Below are 15,120 nucleotides of genomic sequence, written 5' to 3' on the forward strand. Positions count from 1 at the left end.
AAAATAAAAAGGACCCTGACTCGGACAATACACAATCCAACATGTTCAACAGAAGAGAATCAGTTATATTGTTTGTACACATGGTACTTTACATATATATCTGTTTGTTTAAGGTGTCCAGGTGATGCAGACAGGCTGGACCAGAGAGTGAGAGACAGAACTGGACTCCTCATAGCAGTGAACTTCAGCACAGGTATAAAGACTCTGTTTTTCATACTGTACAAAGAATCAAGAAAGATATTGGTTTAACTAAATTCACCTACAGTACACATCAGTTAACTTGAGGGGTTTTTCCATGCAAAAAGTTACATTTAGATGTTAACAAGCAATATGATTTTGTCAGCTTTCTAATTTAATGTATTGAAGGCAAATATATTTAACACATAGTGAGAACTGCTACTATTTATCTCTGAATATTGTCTGTAAAAAACGTGGTAAAAGTTATTCTTTCAGTGAGACAACAGAGCAAGCTTCTACAGTTGCACAACATTTTTATAAGTTAAATATTATTTTGATAACATATATTTCAATGTTGATGAACTTCATACTGTTCATTATTAATCTGATTGTCTTTGTAGCTCACGGTTGAAATAAAAAAAAACATTACAATTACAACATAATGATATCTACAGCCCCTAAACACACAAACACACCGCTTTCATAAATAACACTCTTGTTCTGCAATAATATGTTTTATGTTTCCTGTCATTTTTGTTAGGAAAGGACATGCCTGAAAGACAGAACATGTTCTCCTTCTCTGAGGGTCAAGAAGAACATCCAAGAGGAACATTAAAAGCTGATGCTATGAGATTTTAAGACCAGTACACTAAGAAACTACTTTTATTGTAAAAACCATCAGCTGATCGAATGTACCTATTTCCACATCTACACTCCATCAGCTGATTATTTCTATTTGCCTCGCTTTATGAGCTTAACATCACTTGTGCCTTGTACCGCAGAGTTTGCATCGTCACAAATAAATGGGGCCAACCTTCAGTCAGATGTGAATGTGTAATCTAACATTTTCAGTAAGAATAATGGACGAAAGGAGTGCAAATACAAATACAATTTATTGAAATGTGAACCATAAGTTAATCAAACATGTTTTAAATAAAAAGCACATATGGACAGAAGGTGTAAAACTATTAAATGTATAAGTAAACACATTTAGTCAAATAAAGTGACAGACTAGGCCAATGCAGTTGGTATCAGCTTTGCCCAGCATGTGCTCCTCCATCAGGCCTGGTCCTCCTGATGGAGACCCTCAGTCCTCTCCAAACCAACAGACAGGACGTCCATCACATGGAGGTTTCTCCCTGAAGTCTCTGCAGCTTTCTGGACACCACGCTGTCTCAATCCATCCACACTGAATATGAGAGGGGGAAAATGAAAATAATAAATGCTTTAGACAATAAGAAACATAAAGTTGACTGTTGAGTTGCTCAGTTTAGATTGTCAATACGATTACTGTATAACTAATATATCAGGTTAAGAGGCTCATTAAAATAAAGATTGGTTTTTAAATACATGTTGTCTTTTGAATTGTTTGTCTAAAGTCAAGGATCTAGAACTGGTACTTAGTTTTAATGATACAGTCTGGTTATTATGCTGTTTGGAAGAGGCCTCACAGGTAAGAGCACTAACTAGCTACCATCACATGTACCTTAGCTTGACTTAAATGTATTTAAACGTATAATTAAGTGATATCAAAATATAAATAACTAATGTCATGCAAACATATTAATATTTGCTTGATTCCAGTGTTGAATTTAGCACAATTGTATGCAAACGTTCAGAGATTTTAAGATTCTGAAGTATTATGCAAAAAACTCAATAACTTAGATTATTATTTATAGTTTTGCTGAATAGTTTCATGTCCGCTTACCTTAGAAACGTAAAACGCCACGGCAGTGTGCAGATGGGGAGCATGTTAGCTTAGCTTGGTAGCTTCAGCTAGCTCTGGAACTTTCAGCTCGGTGGCAGCAGGTCCCGGTGTTACAGTATAAGTTGAGTCATGACAACTGGCGACATTCTATTATTTTCGTCATAGGAATCCGGGGCGTTTACATTGAGGACCCATTGTTGACTTACCAGGAAAGAAACATCGTTTGTCGTTTACGTTCATCTTTTGCTATATCTGCCTTCCTAAGATCACTTTGCTGCACATTCAGTACTCGTATGTGAGGTTGTGGGTGAGAGTCCGATATCGTGACGCTTACAGGGAGGTATCGAACATTACAAAGTAGGTGACTGTGTGGATGCCTGTTCAAAACATTGCAAACTTCAATAAATCATTTAAATTATATATTTGTGTCCGACTTTCATTTGTTCATCGTTCTTAATGTGATGTATAGTAGCTTTGATAGCTGTCCATACCTTCAGACAGCCTAAAAGTAAAACACAAGTTGTTTATTCACAGCCCGAACGCTCATCGAGATGACTGGATCAGTCATGACAACTTGTGATCAGCTCCGATTAAATTGTGATATCAATTCTGTAGCTAACCTCCAGGGAGCACGTTTATTTTATGAAATACCTGTATCCCTCTCATCACAACAAGACTCTACACTGTGCAGGAAAAACAATTACATACATGAAAATAACCTTGATGCATGGGAATTAAACACACAACTATCTTCCGTGGCTATACTGATATGTCACAGTAACGGTAAACCACAGAAAAGTAAGTCCAGCGGGGCACAAGTTGAATACATATAATACGGTAGTTCTATTATGCCTTTAAGCCTATACGTTTAACCCATAAGAACCCGGACCCATTTCTACTTTTGGGGAAATTAAGGGGAACGTCATTTAGACTAAATAGACATTTCTGACAAGTAACCTCCCTAGTGTCAAATATCTGGGCTTTAATGGTAAAGTAACTCTTATTTATAACTTAATTAACAAGGATGATGTTTTGGTTTGCATTTGTTTGAACATACTATGAATTGAAGAATAAAAAATATGTTAACTAAATATAATTGAATCAGATAGATTAACTGACCAGACCATAATCATATTTCTAATTGTGCATATATGTCACTCCGGGTTTACTGTGAATGTTTAGGGTTAAAGTCCCGATGTGACACCATGTGTCACAGCAATATTTATGGCATTTGTTTCATATCAATTTCATCAAGAAATGTTTCCACAACAGGTTAAATGTAATCAGAATCAGAATACCTTTATTCGTCCCACAGAGGGGAAATTTACATTTGTTACAGCAGAAAAGAGCCGAAGACAGCTTAATGTTTAACAAATGACATGTCATGTAAGCATTTTTATTCTTAAATGGCTTGAATATTAACTTTAGCAACAAAAAACCTTTCCAAATCTAGCTAGTTCTGTCACATGTTTTAGCCTGACACATGGACATCTTGGACATGTTGTTATGGGAAGATAAAAGCAAATGACAAGGACCATGACCCCAGACTGTTCAGTGTGTGTCACTTTGGGACTTCATGAGATAAAAAAGGCTAAAGCTGTATGGAACTTTCCAGAACATTTAAATTTCATGTGACACCCGTGTCTAAGCAATTCTGTCTGCCTTCCGTGTTCCTGTTGTTATTTACTTCCTCTCTGCCTTCTTCTGATGATTTATCTGTTAGTTTGTGTGTTTAATTCCCATGCATCAAGGTTATTTTCATGTATGTAATTGTTTTTCCTGCACAGTGTAGAGTCTTGTTGTGATGAGAGGGATACAGGTATTTCATAAAATAAACGTGCTCCCTGGAGGTTAGCTACAGAATTGATATCACAATTTAATTGGAGCTGATCACAAGTTGTCATGACTGATCCAGTCATCTCGATGAGCGTTCGGGCTGTGAATAAACAACTTGTGTTTTACTTTTAGGCTGTCTGAAGGTATGGACAGCTATCAAAGCTACTATACATCACATTAAGAACGATGAACAAATGAAAGTCGGACACAAATATATAATTTAAATGATTTATTGAAGTTTGCAATGTTTTGAACAGGCATCCACACAGTCACCTACTTTGTAATGTTCGATACCTCCCTGTAAGCGTCACGATATCGGACTCTCACCCACAACCTCACATACGAGTAATGAATGTGCAGCAAAGTGATCTTAGGAAGGCAGATATAGCAAAAGATGAACGTAAACGACAAACGATGTTTCTTTCCTGGTAAGTCAACAATGGGTCCTCAATGTACACGCCCCGGATTCCTATGACGAAAATAATAGAATGTCGCCAGTTGTCATGACTCAATTTATACTGTAACACCGGGTTATAGCAAAGGATCCGTCTAGTGTAAATATGACGTCACATTCTCGTTGTAACTCTCGTTGTAATCGGAGCGGCTCGGAAACACATCTACAGCAGTAACATGATGCAACATACACATTAATGCAGCTGCAATATTAATAGAGAAACATCAGACATAATAGTAAAACACTGCAAGGGAACATTTTATTGCACCAGGAGCTATCTTGGGACTTTTACTGCGAGAACATTGACTTGCCTGTGAATAAAAAAAAAACCATAGTGTTGGTGATCTACAGTGTTGTCGTTCTTCTTTGAACACCAGCAAGACCGCTAACACCCTATTTCAACAATCACACTCCCTGTAATTGACATAATTAATAGATAGTTTAGCTTCTCATCATCCTTTGCTGTGGTGGCCCACTGATGTTAACGATCGTAACTGAAAGGCTGCTGCCAAACGTAAACATTCAGCCACGTGACATTCAGCCAACATCTCGCGAGAGTTTTACACAAGACGGATCCTTTCTAGCCATAACCCAGGTCCCGCCTCGGCTCCGCCTCTTTGCCCTTATTTGGAGCAGGCTGGAGTAGGCGGGAGTTGAACTCTGACGTCAGTGTCGAGCCGTTAGTGGCCGACTCCGCCTACTAAGGGCTTCTCGGCAACTCTGCAGAATCCTATGGGTGACGTCACGGACCCTACGTCCATTTATATATACAGTCTATAGAGAGGCGAAGTCCCTCCCCTTCCGGGAGCCTCCATGGGACCCCGGAAGCGGAAAATTATACATTGAATTCAATGGAGAGAGAAAACGTATCTTTTGATCCCGTTTAAATTGTGCCACGAATGACACATATGATGTTTGTCAATTTAAAAGAACATTTTGCAAGTCAAAAAAATAAAAAATGTGTCGTAAAACTGTGAAGTAACACATTTTTTTGTGTTAAGCCGCTCAGTGAACTACATGTCTCTGGTCCAGCACAATACGCGTCACCAACACAAAGATGACCGTCACGTTGGCACATTTCACCTCATTCTTTCAGAATGAGAATAAAAGTATAAAACGAGGTGAAAATCACTACAAGTCTGGGCACGTTGAGAGCTGTACATACACGAAAGGGGAGTTAGTCGGTTCTGTAAGAGCCAGCATGCGGGACCGGCTTTACAAGGTTTCGGTGAGTAATATGAGTGCAATGTTTAAGGTTAATGTCAGTCAATAAGGAGGAGAATGAAAAAGAAGATGATGAACCACAGACCCGGCATATAATGACTGCAGTGTGCAGGGCTGTGTTAACTTATGTTACTGTTATCAATAGCATTAGTTGACTGAGAAAACCGTCAAGAAAAAAAGTTTAGCGATGTTACGAGTCGACTAGCATAATATGAACCACGGCTGTGATTGACAACCTGGACAGCCAGTCAGAAGCTAGAATGCCAACCTAGAGAGCCAATCAGAACCTAGAACGGGTGTACTGTATACGGGTGTGTATGCTGTGGATAACATTAGTGTTCACAAGAACAAGGTACACTCCCGTGTTTTGTTTTAGTTGCTCTTCAGATTGAAGCGGACAGTTTTATATCGACTATATGTGTGATCTCCTTTTTACATCTCGTTGTGTCATTTGAGTTTATTTGCTGTGTGTAGATTCAAGGATTTTGGTTATCTTGTCAATTTGTTTGGTTATCTAGGCACAGCTGTGTGTGACTCCCTCTGGTACACTGGTATGTTTTCCTAATGTAGAGAGCATTGATTAATTCATAAACTACACACTGAGTCTAGATCCTGACCAAATCCTTTTTTGTTGATCAAATGTTTTTCAAAAATGTAATACACATTTAAAAAAATACAATGTACAATCACAACCAATACAACACAAATTACAACAAATTCAGAAAAAACAAACAACAACAATCAGACAAGAGGACAGAACTATGGAAAAATAAACCCTCCCACCCCCAGATCTGGACCATCCTTGTATTGCTCATTCAATCTATTATAGCATGTTAACAAACATGGTACTTACTTTATTTGTACAGATCTACATGGGAGAGGATGGCGTGATGCAGAGCGCTGTCTGTGGTTGTGCACGGGGGATGTACAAATGCAGCCACGCTGCAGCATTGGCAATATTTGCCATGTGGCAGATCAGCTCCACAGAAGTTGAGTGCCAGTGGAGGAAGCCTGGCACTTCAAAAGTAGTCCAGCCGGTGTCTCAACTCTACCAACAGCAAGAGGAGACATACAACCCACTGGCCAGAGACATCGCCACTGAGGAAGTACAATGGTTCAGGTCTGCACTGAGGGGCGCAGCGTGGCATGGCATGGCTTTTGTCACCTGAGCCAGAGCTGCAGCCTCAACATCAGGCCATTTTCAACGTGCCGGAGCTGGTGAAGGAGCGTGGGGGTCGGGGGCTTGAGGCAATTCTTGCCTCAATGCGACTGAGCAGAGACCAGCAAGCTGCCATCCAGACAGCCACCGTAGGACAGCGGACACATCCTCAGTGGCAGTTACACAGGCAGGGCAGGTTGACAGCCAGCAATTTTGGTGCTGTGCTGAGGTCGGGACTTTCATCCACTCCATGCGCGTCCCTCATGAAGAGGGTGCTTGGGGGGTACAATTTAGACGGAGTCATGGCTGTCAACTGGGGAGTTGTAAACGAGGTGTGTTTGGCCAGTGTGTTTGGCCTTTTAAGTGTGACACATATGTAGTGATAAATGCTTCACCTGACCACTGTTCCTAAATAAAAAAAGTTTTCTGCGTCGTCAGTCATTTTTTCGAAATAATTACCAATATTTCACAAATTCTTCATGTCAACTTAAGAGCACAGCTGTATGTTGAGTGTCAGCTTTGCTTGGTTCATCTTACTGGGGGGCAGCTACATGGATGTCGGTGCAGTCCACAATCATTTTGCAGTTGAAGGCAGAATGAATTTATTATTGACTCAGAATGAAGCACAACTTCATGTCATACAATACATTGACTTTATTTGTAACTGTAAAAAAATAAAGCATTTATTAGCAAGCAGGACCTGCAGGAACAGAGAATGGTGATGGATGGAGCTGGGAAGAGAGAAGAATAAAGAAAACAGATCAACTTTATTATCGGATATTAAAAATTCAATTTCAAAACAAGTTGCCGCTCCTACAGTTTTCTAGTATGTAAAGATGATTTCACATTACCTATGCAAAATATCACACTCAATACATGTGTCTCTCTGGGGGGTGCGTTGTGCCTTTGATGTATATAAATAATATACCATAACCAAATACTATTACGTACAGTGGAAATCAGGTTGCCAGAGCAGGTCAGTCCAGTGTGCATGTTCCTCAGGGTCTCAGCAGTTACAGGTGAGGTAAAGAAAATAAAAGAGAAAAAGGTCAGTAACAACACTTTAAAGTAACAACACTGAATAATTATCTATTTTAATAATTTTCTCTCAGTAATCCCTCAACTACTGTCTTTCCAACCAACAGATTGACTCACCCTCACTGTGATCACAATGACACATGTCCAGAAGAATGTCATGCAAAGCTCCCTGCCTGCCTGCCTTCCTTCGACTCTCCCTGAACTGCTTCCTTAGCACCCGGTGGAGGGCGCAGTAGGCCACTCTTCAAATGTTTCACGAAATACTTACCATGATGACTACTCTTACTGTTTAACATTTTGGTGTACTTCATGTAATAAAATAATAACTTAATGGTAAGGCTACTAAAAATGACAAGGCTAAGTAATGTAATGCTAACTAACGTGCTCGCTACTCGTCGCTACTAGCTAGGTAGCTAACTTGACTATGTTCCATGCACAACATGTATATTACCTATGATATTACCTGATATGTCTGATCCAGCGACTCCTGTTCCTTTCATAAGAGGGGAAGCGATAGAATGAGCAAGTGGTATGATCACTTTTGTGATTACAACATGGTACAAAGCACACAGGCATCTTGTAAAAGTGAATTTATTGGAGCAATCTCTTATATTTATTGGAGGGAATAAATCAGTTATGAAATCTTCTTCTTCGCTTTAATTACGAGTCGCAACCACTTGGAGCATTATCGCCTGTGACATCACATGCGCGACCCAGAATGGGATTTGGGATTTGTAGTCTTTGTAGTCGCGTATTTTTCATAGTCTTATATTTCAACAGTTTTACGACAAAATGTGACTTTTTTGACATGGAAATGATTGTTTAAGATTGACAAACATCATATGTGTAGTTCGTGGCACAATTCAAACGGGATCAAAAGATACGTTTTCTCTCTCCATTGAATTCAATGTATAATTTTTCGCTTCCGGGGTCCCATGGACCGGAAGTAGATGGGCGTGACTTCGCCTCTCTATAGAGAGCCGCAGTGACGCGTCGTAAAACCCGGAAGTAAGTTAGCATTTTTTAGCACTTCCGGTTCCTTCCTCAAAAAGCAATGCATTTTTTCCATAGGGTTTTGGAAAATAGCTCGAAATAAGGTCTGTGGTTGACACAAATTTAAGAGGTAATTGACGTTTTGTTCTACGACATTAAATACATCAGCAGTGACCCCACTGGGGATTTTTGAAGAGTTTACGTGTCTGAAAAACAATGGTTGTTACCGAGTGGCTGAATAGGACTACAGAAATTGTCGAGGCCGTTGTACGTCATTACGCCGAACACGTAAACACTCCCGCTAAGTTTGTTTTCCCCTGTGTTCTGCTTGAAAGCAAGTACATGCATATCTTTAGTATCTGTATATATCTGACCATTAGAATCTGTATTTTTGAAATTGTCTTTTTTAACACCGTAGTTTTACAAATTATAGAACAATTAATTACCAGCATTTTCCCATTTTACTCGGCAGTTTGTTTCGTTAGCTAACGTTAGCTAAAGCTAGCGCTACTAGTTAGCTACGCAATGGTTTATTGCTTTGCTCCAGGTTGCAGCCACAGGTCTTCGCATGGAACGTGCTTGTTCTATCGTTTCCCGGCCAATGTTTCCCAAAGGAGAGTCTGGATTCGTGCTATGAGGTAAGCTGATGTTACATTTTTGTCCATGTCACTGTGAAATGTAAATGATGGGTAGTGACTGTATCGCCGTTTTAGAGATGGCGCTGCTGAAAAGACCGCAACATAAGTAAAGATAATGAATACATCCTATTAAAACCTGCGTGGCTTATATGATAAGTCTAATTAGTACAAGCAGCATAACGTTTCACCATGTAACTAAAGATTGTAGTCAGGGAAATCAGTTTGACATATTGAACTAATAACAAATCACCTCTGGCTGGCAGAGAACTCTGCTCCATAGCTTCTCTTGGACGTAAAATCACATGTACATTTTACATTTATATTCAATTTAATATCCCATCCCTCACATACTTTTGTATATGTAATAACTTATATTTTCTTTTTCTTTTTATGCTGCTGCAACACAAACATTTCCCAAATTGGGATCAATAAAGTAATATATTATCTTAATTAAGAAATATAACTATTATAATTAGTGTAGCAGCTGACACATATTTTCAGTATGGATTAATCTCCCATTTATTTCTTTAGTTCAATTTTGATCTATAAAAATGTCAAAATAGTGAAAATGTTCACGAGACTTCAAAGTGCAAGGTTATATATTTAGGTGTTTTGCTTTAGCCTATGTACTGTATGTCTTAATGCTCTTATATGTGACGGTGTGACTTCCATGAAACTAATATTTTATATCTTCCCAACAGACGAGCTGACAGGAAGCCCAATGCCTGTTCCCGCATCTGCAGCTGTCATTTTCTTTTACAAAAGAGAAAAAGGCCTGTTTCATTTGAAGCACAGAATGTAGAAGAGCATTCCTACTGTCTGAGAGGGATAATTGATGGAATGGAGGAAGAAGCTGCGTGTCTAATGACTGAGGAGGAAGCAGGTCCATCAACACAGGCGGCTGCTAATGAAGATCCTCAACCACTATCTGAGAATGCCGAGGAGCAAGCAACCACGGTAGAAGAAAAACTTCAATCTCAGCAAAGACACATAATGCAGCTAGAGATCCAGCTAGAGGAGTCCAAGGCAAAGCAGAGTTACTGCCGTGACAAGTATTCTGCCTCTCAGCTGAGTGAAAAGGTTCTTCGGATGGAGACAGGATTGCCAGATAGAGACACATTCAGTGCTGTGTGTGAGTATGTTGCTCGTTTTGAGGGTTCCATTACATACCCAGAAGGTTGGTTCCCCAAAGCACTGAGTCTTGAAGACCAAGTTTTCATGACCCTCATGAAACTGCGTCATAATTACACACACCTTCATCTGGCTGCACTCTTTCACTGTGGTGAAAGCACTGTCAGAAATGTGATTGTAACATTTATAGAGGTTCTCCACAAATTACTTTTTAAGGACATAATGAGTACTGTTCCCAGCCGGGAGAAAAATAAAACCAGCTTGCCTTCTTCATTTCGGCACATCCAAAACTGCAGAATGATAGTGGATTGTACGGACATCAAAATTGCTATCCCCAAGCAAATGGATATCCAGAAAGAGACCTACTCTGCTTACCGTGGCAAGCACTCCTTCAAACTACTGCTCGGGGTTGCACCAAATGCTGTGATCACATACTGCAGCAAACTATACCCAGGATCAACAAGTGACAAAGAGATAGTACGGGATTCTGGTGTTCTTCAGCATTTCAAACCTGGAGATCTGATATTGGCTGACAAGGGATTCTTAATCCAGAACATTCTTCCTGAAGGAGTCACTGTCAACATTCCCCCATTCCTCTGTCATGGCCAACTGACACACAGCGAAGCACAGGCTATATCGCACAAAATAGGATTCACGTCGAGAGAGCAAATGCTCGTTTGAAAGAATTTAGGATCCTAAAGTTCATTCCATCTCACCTGAGGCCCTTCGCAGATAAACTGGTGCAGGTATGTTGCGCACTAGTGAACTTCCAACGTCCTCTCATAAAAGAGGTGGGAGAAAAATAGTGTCTTTTCACATGTAAACACATATGTTTCATACACATCTTTTCAAATCTGTAAGCCCCCCTCCCCCCTCTCAATCAACTTCCTCTTGACTGACTTTTCTGTTTATTTTATTTTACTATATTTATTTGTTTGTCTGCCCTCCCTCTGTAAAGCGTCTTTGAGTTGTAAAAAAGCGCTATATAAATAAAATGTATTATTATTATACTTTGTTTTACATTTTGAGTTCATCATTACACTCAAACTGTCTTTTCATTGGGTGCATTTTATTTATTTTATTTAGATTCTGCTTTTTAATCAATCCAGAAACATGTTTCATACTTTGTTTTACATTTTGAGTTCATCATTAAACTCAAACAATGTCTTTAAACTGGGTGCATTGTATTTCTTTTATTTAGGTTCTGTTTAATACACATATTAATTTGACTCAGATGTGCTGATAATATCTGCAAATATAAATCTTTAAACTGTCTTTTTACCTTGAAAAGTCTGGCCTCTCGGGGTAGGCTCATGTTTGTTTTTCTGTCTTTCTCTATCAAAAACGTTACTCCAAAGAATGGTTTGTGATTTGTGATTCAGAGGCAGGCTTGAATCAAGAAACCACAATAGTTTTCTGCATGGACTGCCTTTTTTTATTAAGAAACATTATTTTGTAAATATGTTATTCTCTGTAGTCAGAAACCTAACACTCTAACAACCACAACATTGCAAAGGTGAGTAAATTACATTTAAAAATTATTCACAATTTCTTAAAATTACTATATTTGAAAATGATAGATTTATGATCTTTTTCATCGAAAATATGAACGACTCAAACAAGGATCGCAGCAGCTACAAGAAAGATCTTCAAAGGGGAACCATAACAACCTGAAGCTGAGTTTTCTCTAAAAGATTTTTTTAAATTTTAACAGCAGTGCTCTCTGAACTCAGAACAAGTAAATTAATATGCCTTTTTGTTTTTCTGTCTTTTTCAGAAAATAACCACAACAGTGACAAAGGTGATTATTCCGTCAGTGCCAGCTTTGGAAGCATGTGGGCCTTGAAAAAGTCCTCAAGAGCCAACAGGTTAGGCTGCCAATTGTCATCTCGGGCTATCGGAATGATAACACTGTCTTTCGTAGTCCAGACCACAAAGTAGCAACTCTCTCTTGCAGTGAGGTGAAGCTGACCTTGCACTTGGTGCCAGTAAGGATGTTCCTCACGCAGGCGGAATGTTTCTCCTTCCTTACTGACACAGAAGCCCTTGATTTGCAATGCTTCACTAATTGTGATTCCCTGGCTCCGTAGGGACACTTTACCTCCAGCACAGCGGAAGACCCTACCAGACCATCTGGAGATGCCCCCAACACTCCTGATTGGGAGAGCCACAAACCTGACTCATGGACCTGCATCTGGGTTGCAGTGGTGAATGCCCTGACGCCCTCACATTCATTCATAGTCCCCCACTGTACAGACAAAACACCATCAAGGGCCTGTTGTTGCCCTAGCACCCTGGCAATAAGGGAAGCAGTCACACGCTTTGACCTCAGGACAGCTCCAAAGTTGCTGGCAGTCAACCTTCCTTTCCTGAACAAATGCCAGTTTGGGTTGGTTCGCTGACCAGTGGTAGCCACCTGAATTGCCCTCTGTTGCTCTTCAGACAATGCCATGCTTGCCACAATTACCTCAGGTCCTTGATGCCCAACATATTTGAGAATTTCAGGAACAGTAAGTTTTTCCAAGCTGTAGTGTTCCTCTTCTGGCTCGGGGGAGGGAAGCCAAGAAATTCCTGAGAACCTGCCCCCGAGTCTGTCCCTCAGCCAGTCACGATCTTCGGAGGTGGGCTCTCTTGTCAGCGGGTTGAATGAGTTATTGGTTGGAGGAAATAGCTCCTCCACTGAATGTGTACGTTTAGCTGCCTTTGGTTTCTTCCACTGACAGGGGGTGTCAGTGCAGCTGAAATTGTGGATGGCAAAGACGGATAATGCAGCCGCATGACTGCATTTCCATTCTCCACGTGGGCATTCACATTTTGTGGAGAGAATTCCCTCTTCTCCTGTAGATACCTGTGGTGGTGGGATTGTTTTATTATTTAAAATATATTTACATTTGTAATGCCTTCCCAAGTATCCCTTTAATTGTTTATAGCCTACTGTATGTTTATTTCATGGATATTTCTGTGTTTTCTGGTGTGTAATATTTGTAATAAAGATTTCATGTGACACATAAAATTGATTTGTTGATGGGAATTAATGTGAATAAATTAACTCTAGGTTAATGGTACTCTCGCTATCACTACTCACCGACACTCTATAAACCTTGTCCCTCATGCTAGCTCTGACAACACCGGTAAGCACACCTTCATCTAGGCTGCACTGTTGTACGTGTCCTGACTTGTAGTGGTTCTCTCCTCTATCTACACTCTTCTTGTCATCTTTGTAAAATGATATCAGACTGGTAATTGACACAGCCATGACTTCTAGTGAAATTCAGTGTGGCTAAAATGAAAAGCTTTGTTAAAATATGCAAGTGCGCGAAAGTCAGTTGAAACGATCTTAAGTTGGCGTGACGTTGAAGTCGTACGACCCTGCTGCTGTACTGGCTTGTAGTTTGTTTATAGCATAACGTTAGCATTTTGCTTCTGCCGACTAGATTTATTATTCAAAAATTATAAAAGTAGGGTTGACATGTGGATATTATCCGGGTGAACAAAACGTGATCCATCTCTTAAATATGTGTCAACCACAGATCTTATTTCGAGCTATTTTCCAAAATCCTATGGAGAAATTGCATTGCGTTTTAGACGAAGGAACCGGAAGGAGTTTACTTCCGGGTTTAAGGACGCGTCACTGCGGCTCTCTATAGTCGAGCCCTGGAGGTCCCATGGAGGCTCCCGGAAGGGGAGGGACTTCGCCTCTCTATATGGATATCAAATATTCATAGTTTATTAAATATTAAGGTTCCTTAGACCTTAGACCGGGTCCTTGGGGGCCGAAATCGCATCATTTGCAGGAAACAACATCTAAGGAACCTTAATATTTAATAAACTATGAACATTTTATATCCATATAACGGGAAAAAACTCATTTAACTGATCTTTTTCATTTTTTTTCTCCAAAATAAACACACAATGCTAACACTGACCCTCTGAATTAGCCCAGAGCGAAAAATGCTAACCTATTACTGCACCGAAAATCACTCCTAGCTCCCTTATTACTTATCCTAGCTGCACATCTAACACATCGTTTATGATCGTAAAGACACAGAATCTAACGGTGCCCACTGAAAGATACAAACTCGCTAGGTAGCCTAAAACGCTAACATGGCTTACCTTGGTATTTCACTGGTCAAAACTGGTCTTCAATTACATTAAAAGGATAAAAACTATGCTCAATCTGTCTAAAAAGGTCAAATGTCACTTGTTTTGCATCAATCTTGATACAGGGTACTTATTATATGTTGTACTTTGGATTCCTAAAGCTTTTAGTCTACTAACCCATCATCCAAGGTTAGTTTTCACTATAAGTACAACATATTGTTTTGGCGGACACTATAATTTACAGTTTTTTACCATGTTCAATCTGAATTTTCTTGAAAATAAAAAACATCTATATTGATTCTGACTTTTCTACATCCAACTCACAGGTTTATCATTACTTTGAGAAAAAAAATTAACCCTTTTAGAAGGGAAGATATGGTCATCTGTTCTGGGAATGTAATTTTCGAGGCTGAAACCTGAAAAACAGGCTTGGGGCCTAACAGGTTAAGAAGCTACTGTAGTCTTATGGTCATGCTCGTCTCTTGTGTAAACTATTTGATCATAAAAATACAGTGTTTTTTTGCTAAATTGGATTTTTTTTAGAAAAGTGATAACACGAGATTGCAGACGTTTCTCAACTGGAAGCCATGATAGGTTTCTATGCCTAACTCCAATATGAGTGTGCTTCGAACAGTGGAGAGCTAGTCTGGCAGCCTTGTTT

At 39.6% G+C, this 15,120-nt stretch overlaps 1 protein-coding gene and 2 long non-coding RNA genes across 6 annotated transcripts; 1 reads left to right on the forward strand and 2 right to left on the reverse strand.

Annotated features, from left to right (window-relative positions):
* Positions 1-1,051: 1,051 nt before the first annotated feature.
* Positions 1,052-2,198, reverse strand: LOC307036716. The gene is made up of 2 exons (XR_013807424.1): positions 1,886-2,198; positions 1,052-1,366 (listed from the first exon to the last, which is right to left on the reverse strand). It is a non-coding gene; the product is annotated as an uncharacterized lncRNA (long non-coding RNA).
* A 1,737-nt stretch (positions 2,199-3,935) lies between these two features.
* LOC307034768 lies at positions 3,936-7,646 on the reverse strand. The gene is made up of 2 exons (XR_013806989.1): positions 7,510-7,646; positions 3,936-7,289 (listed from the first exon to the last, which is right to left on the reverse strand). It is a non-coding gene; the product is annotated as an uncharacterized lncRNA (long non-coding RNA).
* A 49-nt stretch (positions 7,647-7,695) lies between these two features.
* LOC307034767 (uncharacterized protein) lies at positions 7,696-14,417 on the forward strand. Of its 4 annotated transcripts, none has more exons than XR_013806986.1 (3): positions 7,696-9,227; positions 9,929-12,226; positions 12,449-14,417. XR_013806986.1 is itself a non-coding variant. In XM_079673650.1 (2 exons), the coding sequence occupies exons 1-2, from the start codon at positions 9,115-9,117 to the stop codon at positions 11,037-11,039; spliced, it is 1,224 nt and encodes a 407-aa protein (XP_079529776.1). In that variant the 5' UTR covers positions 7,696-9,114; the 3' UTR covers positions 11,040-14,417. The 4 variants fall into 4 exon arrangements, 1 of the variants encoding a protein (XP_079529776.1); XR_013806987.1 differs by having other exon boundaries at positions 9,929-12,159; XR_013806988.1 differs by having other exon boundaries at positions 9,929-11,874.
* Positions 14,418-15,120: the final 703 nt, after the last annotated feature.

The sequence above is a fragment of the Notothenia rossii genome (genome assembly GCF_949606895.1).
Source record: "Notothenia rossii genome assembly, chromosome: 4".
Taxonomy (NCBI): domain Eukaryota; kingdom Metazoa; phylum Chordata; class Actinopteri; order Perciformes; family Nototheniidae; genus Notothenia; species Notothenia rossii.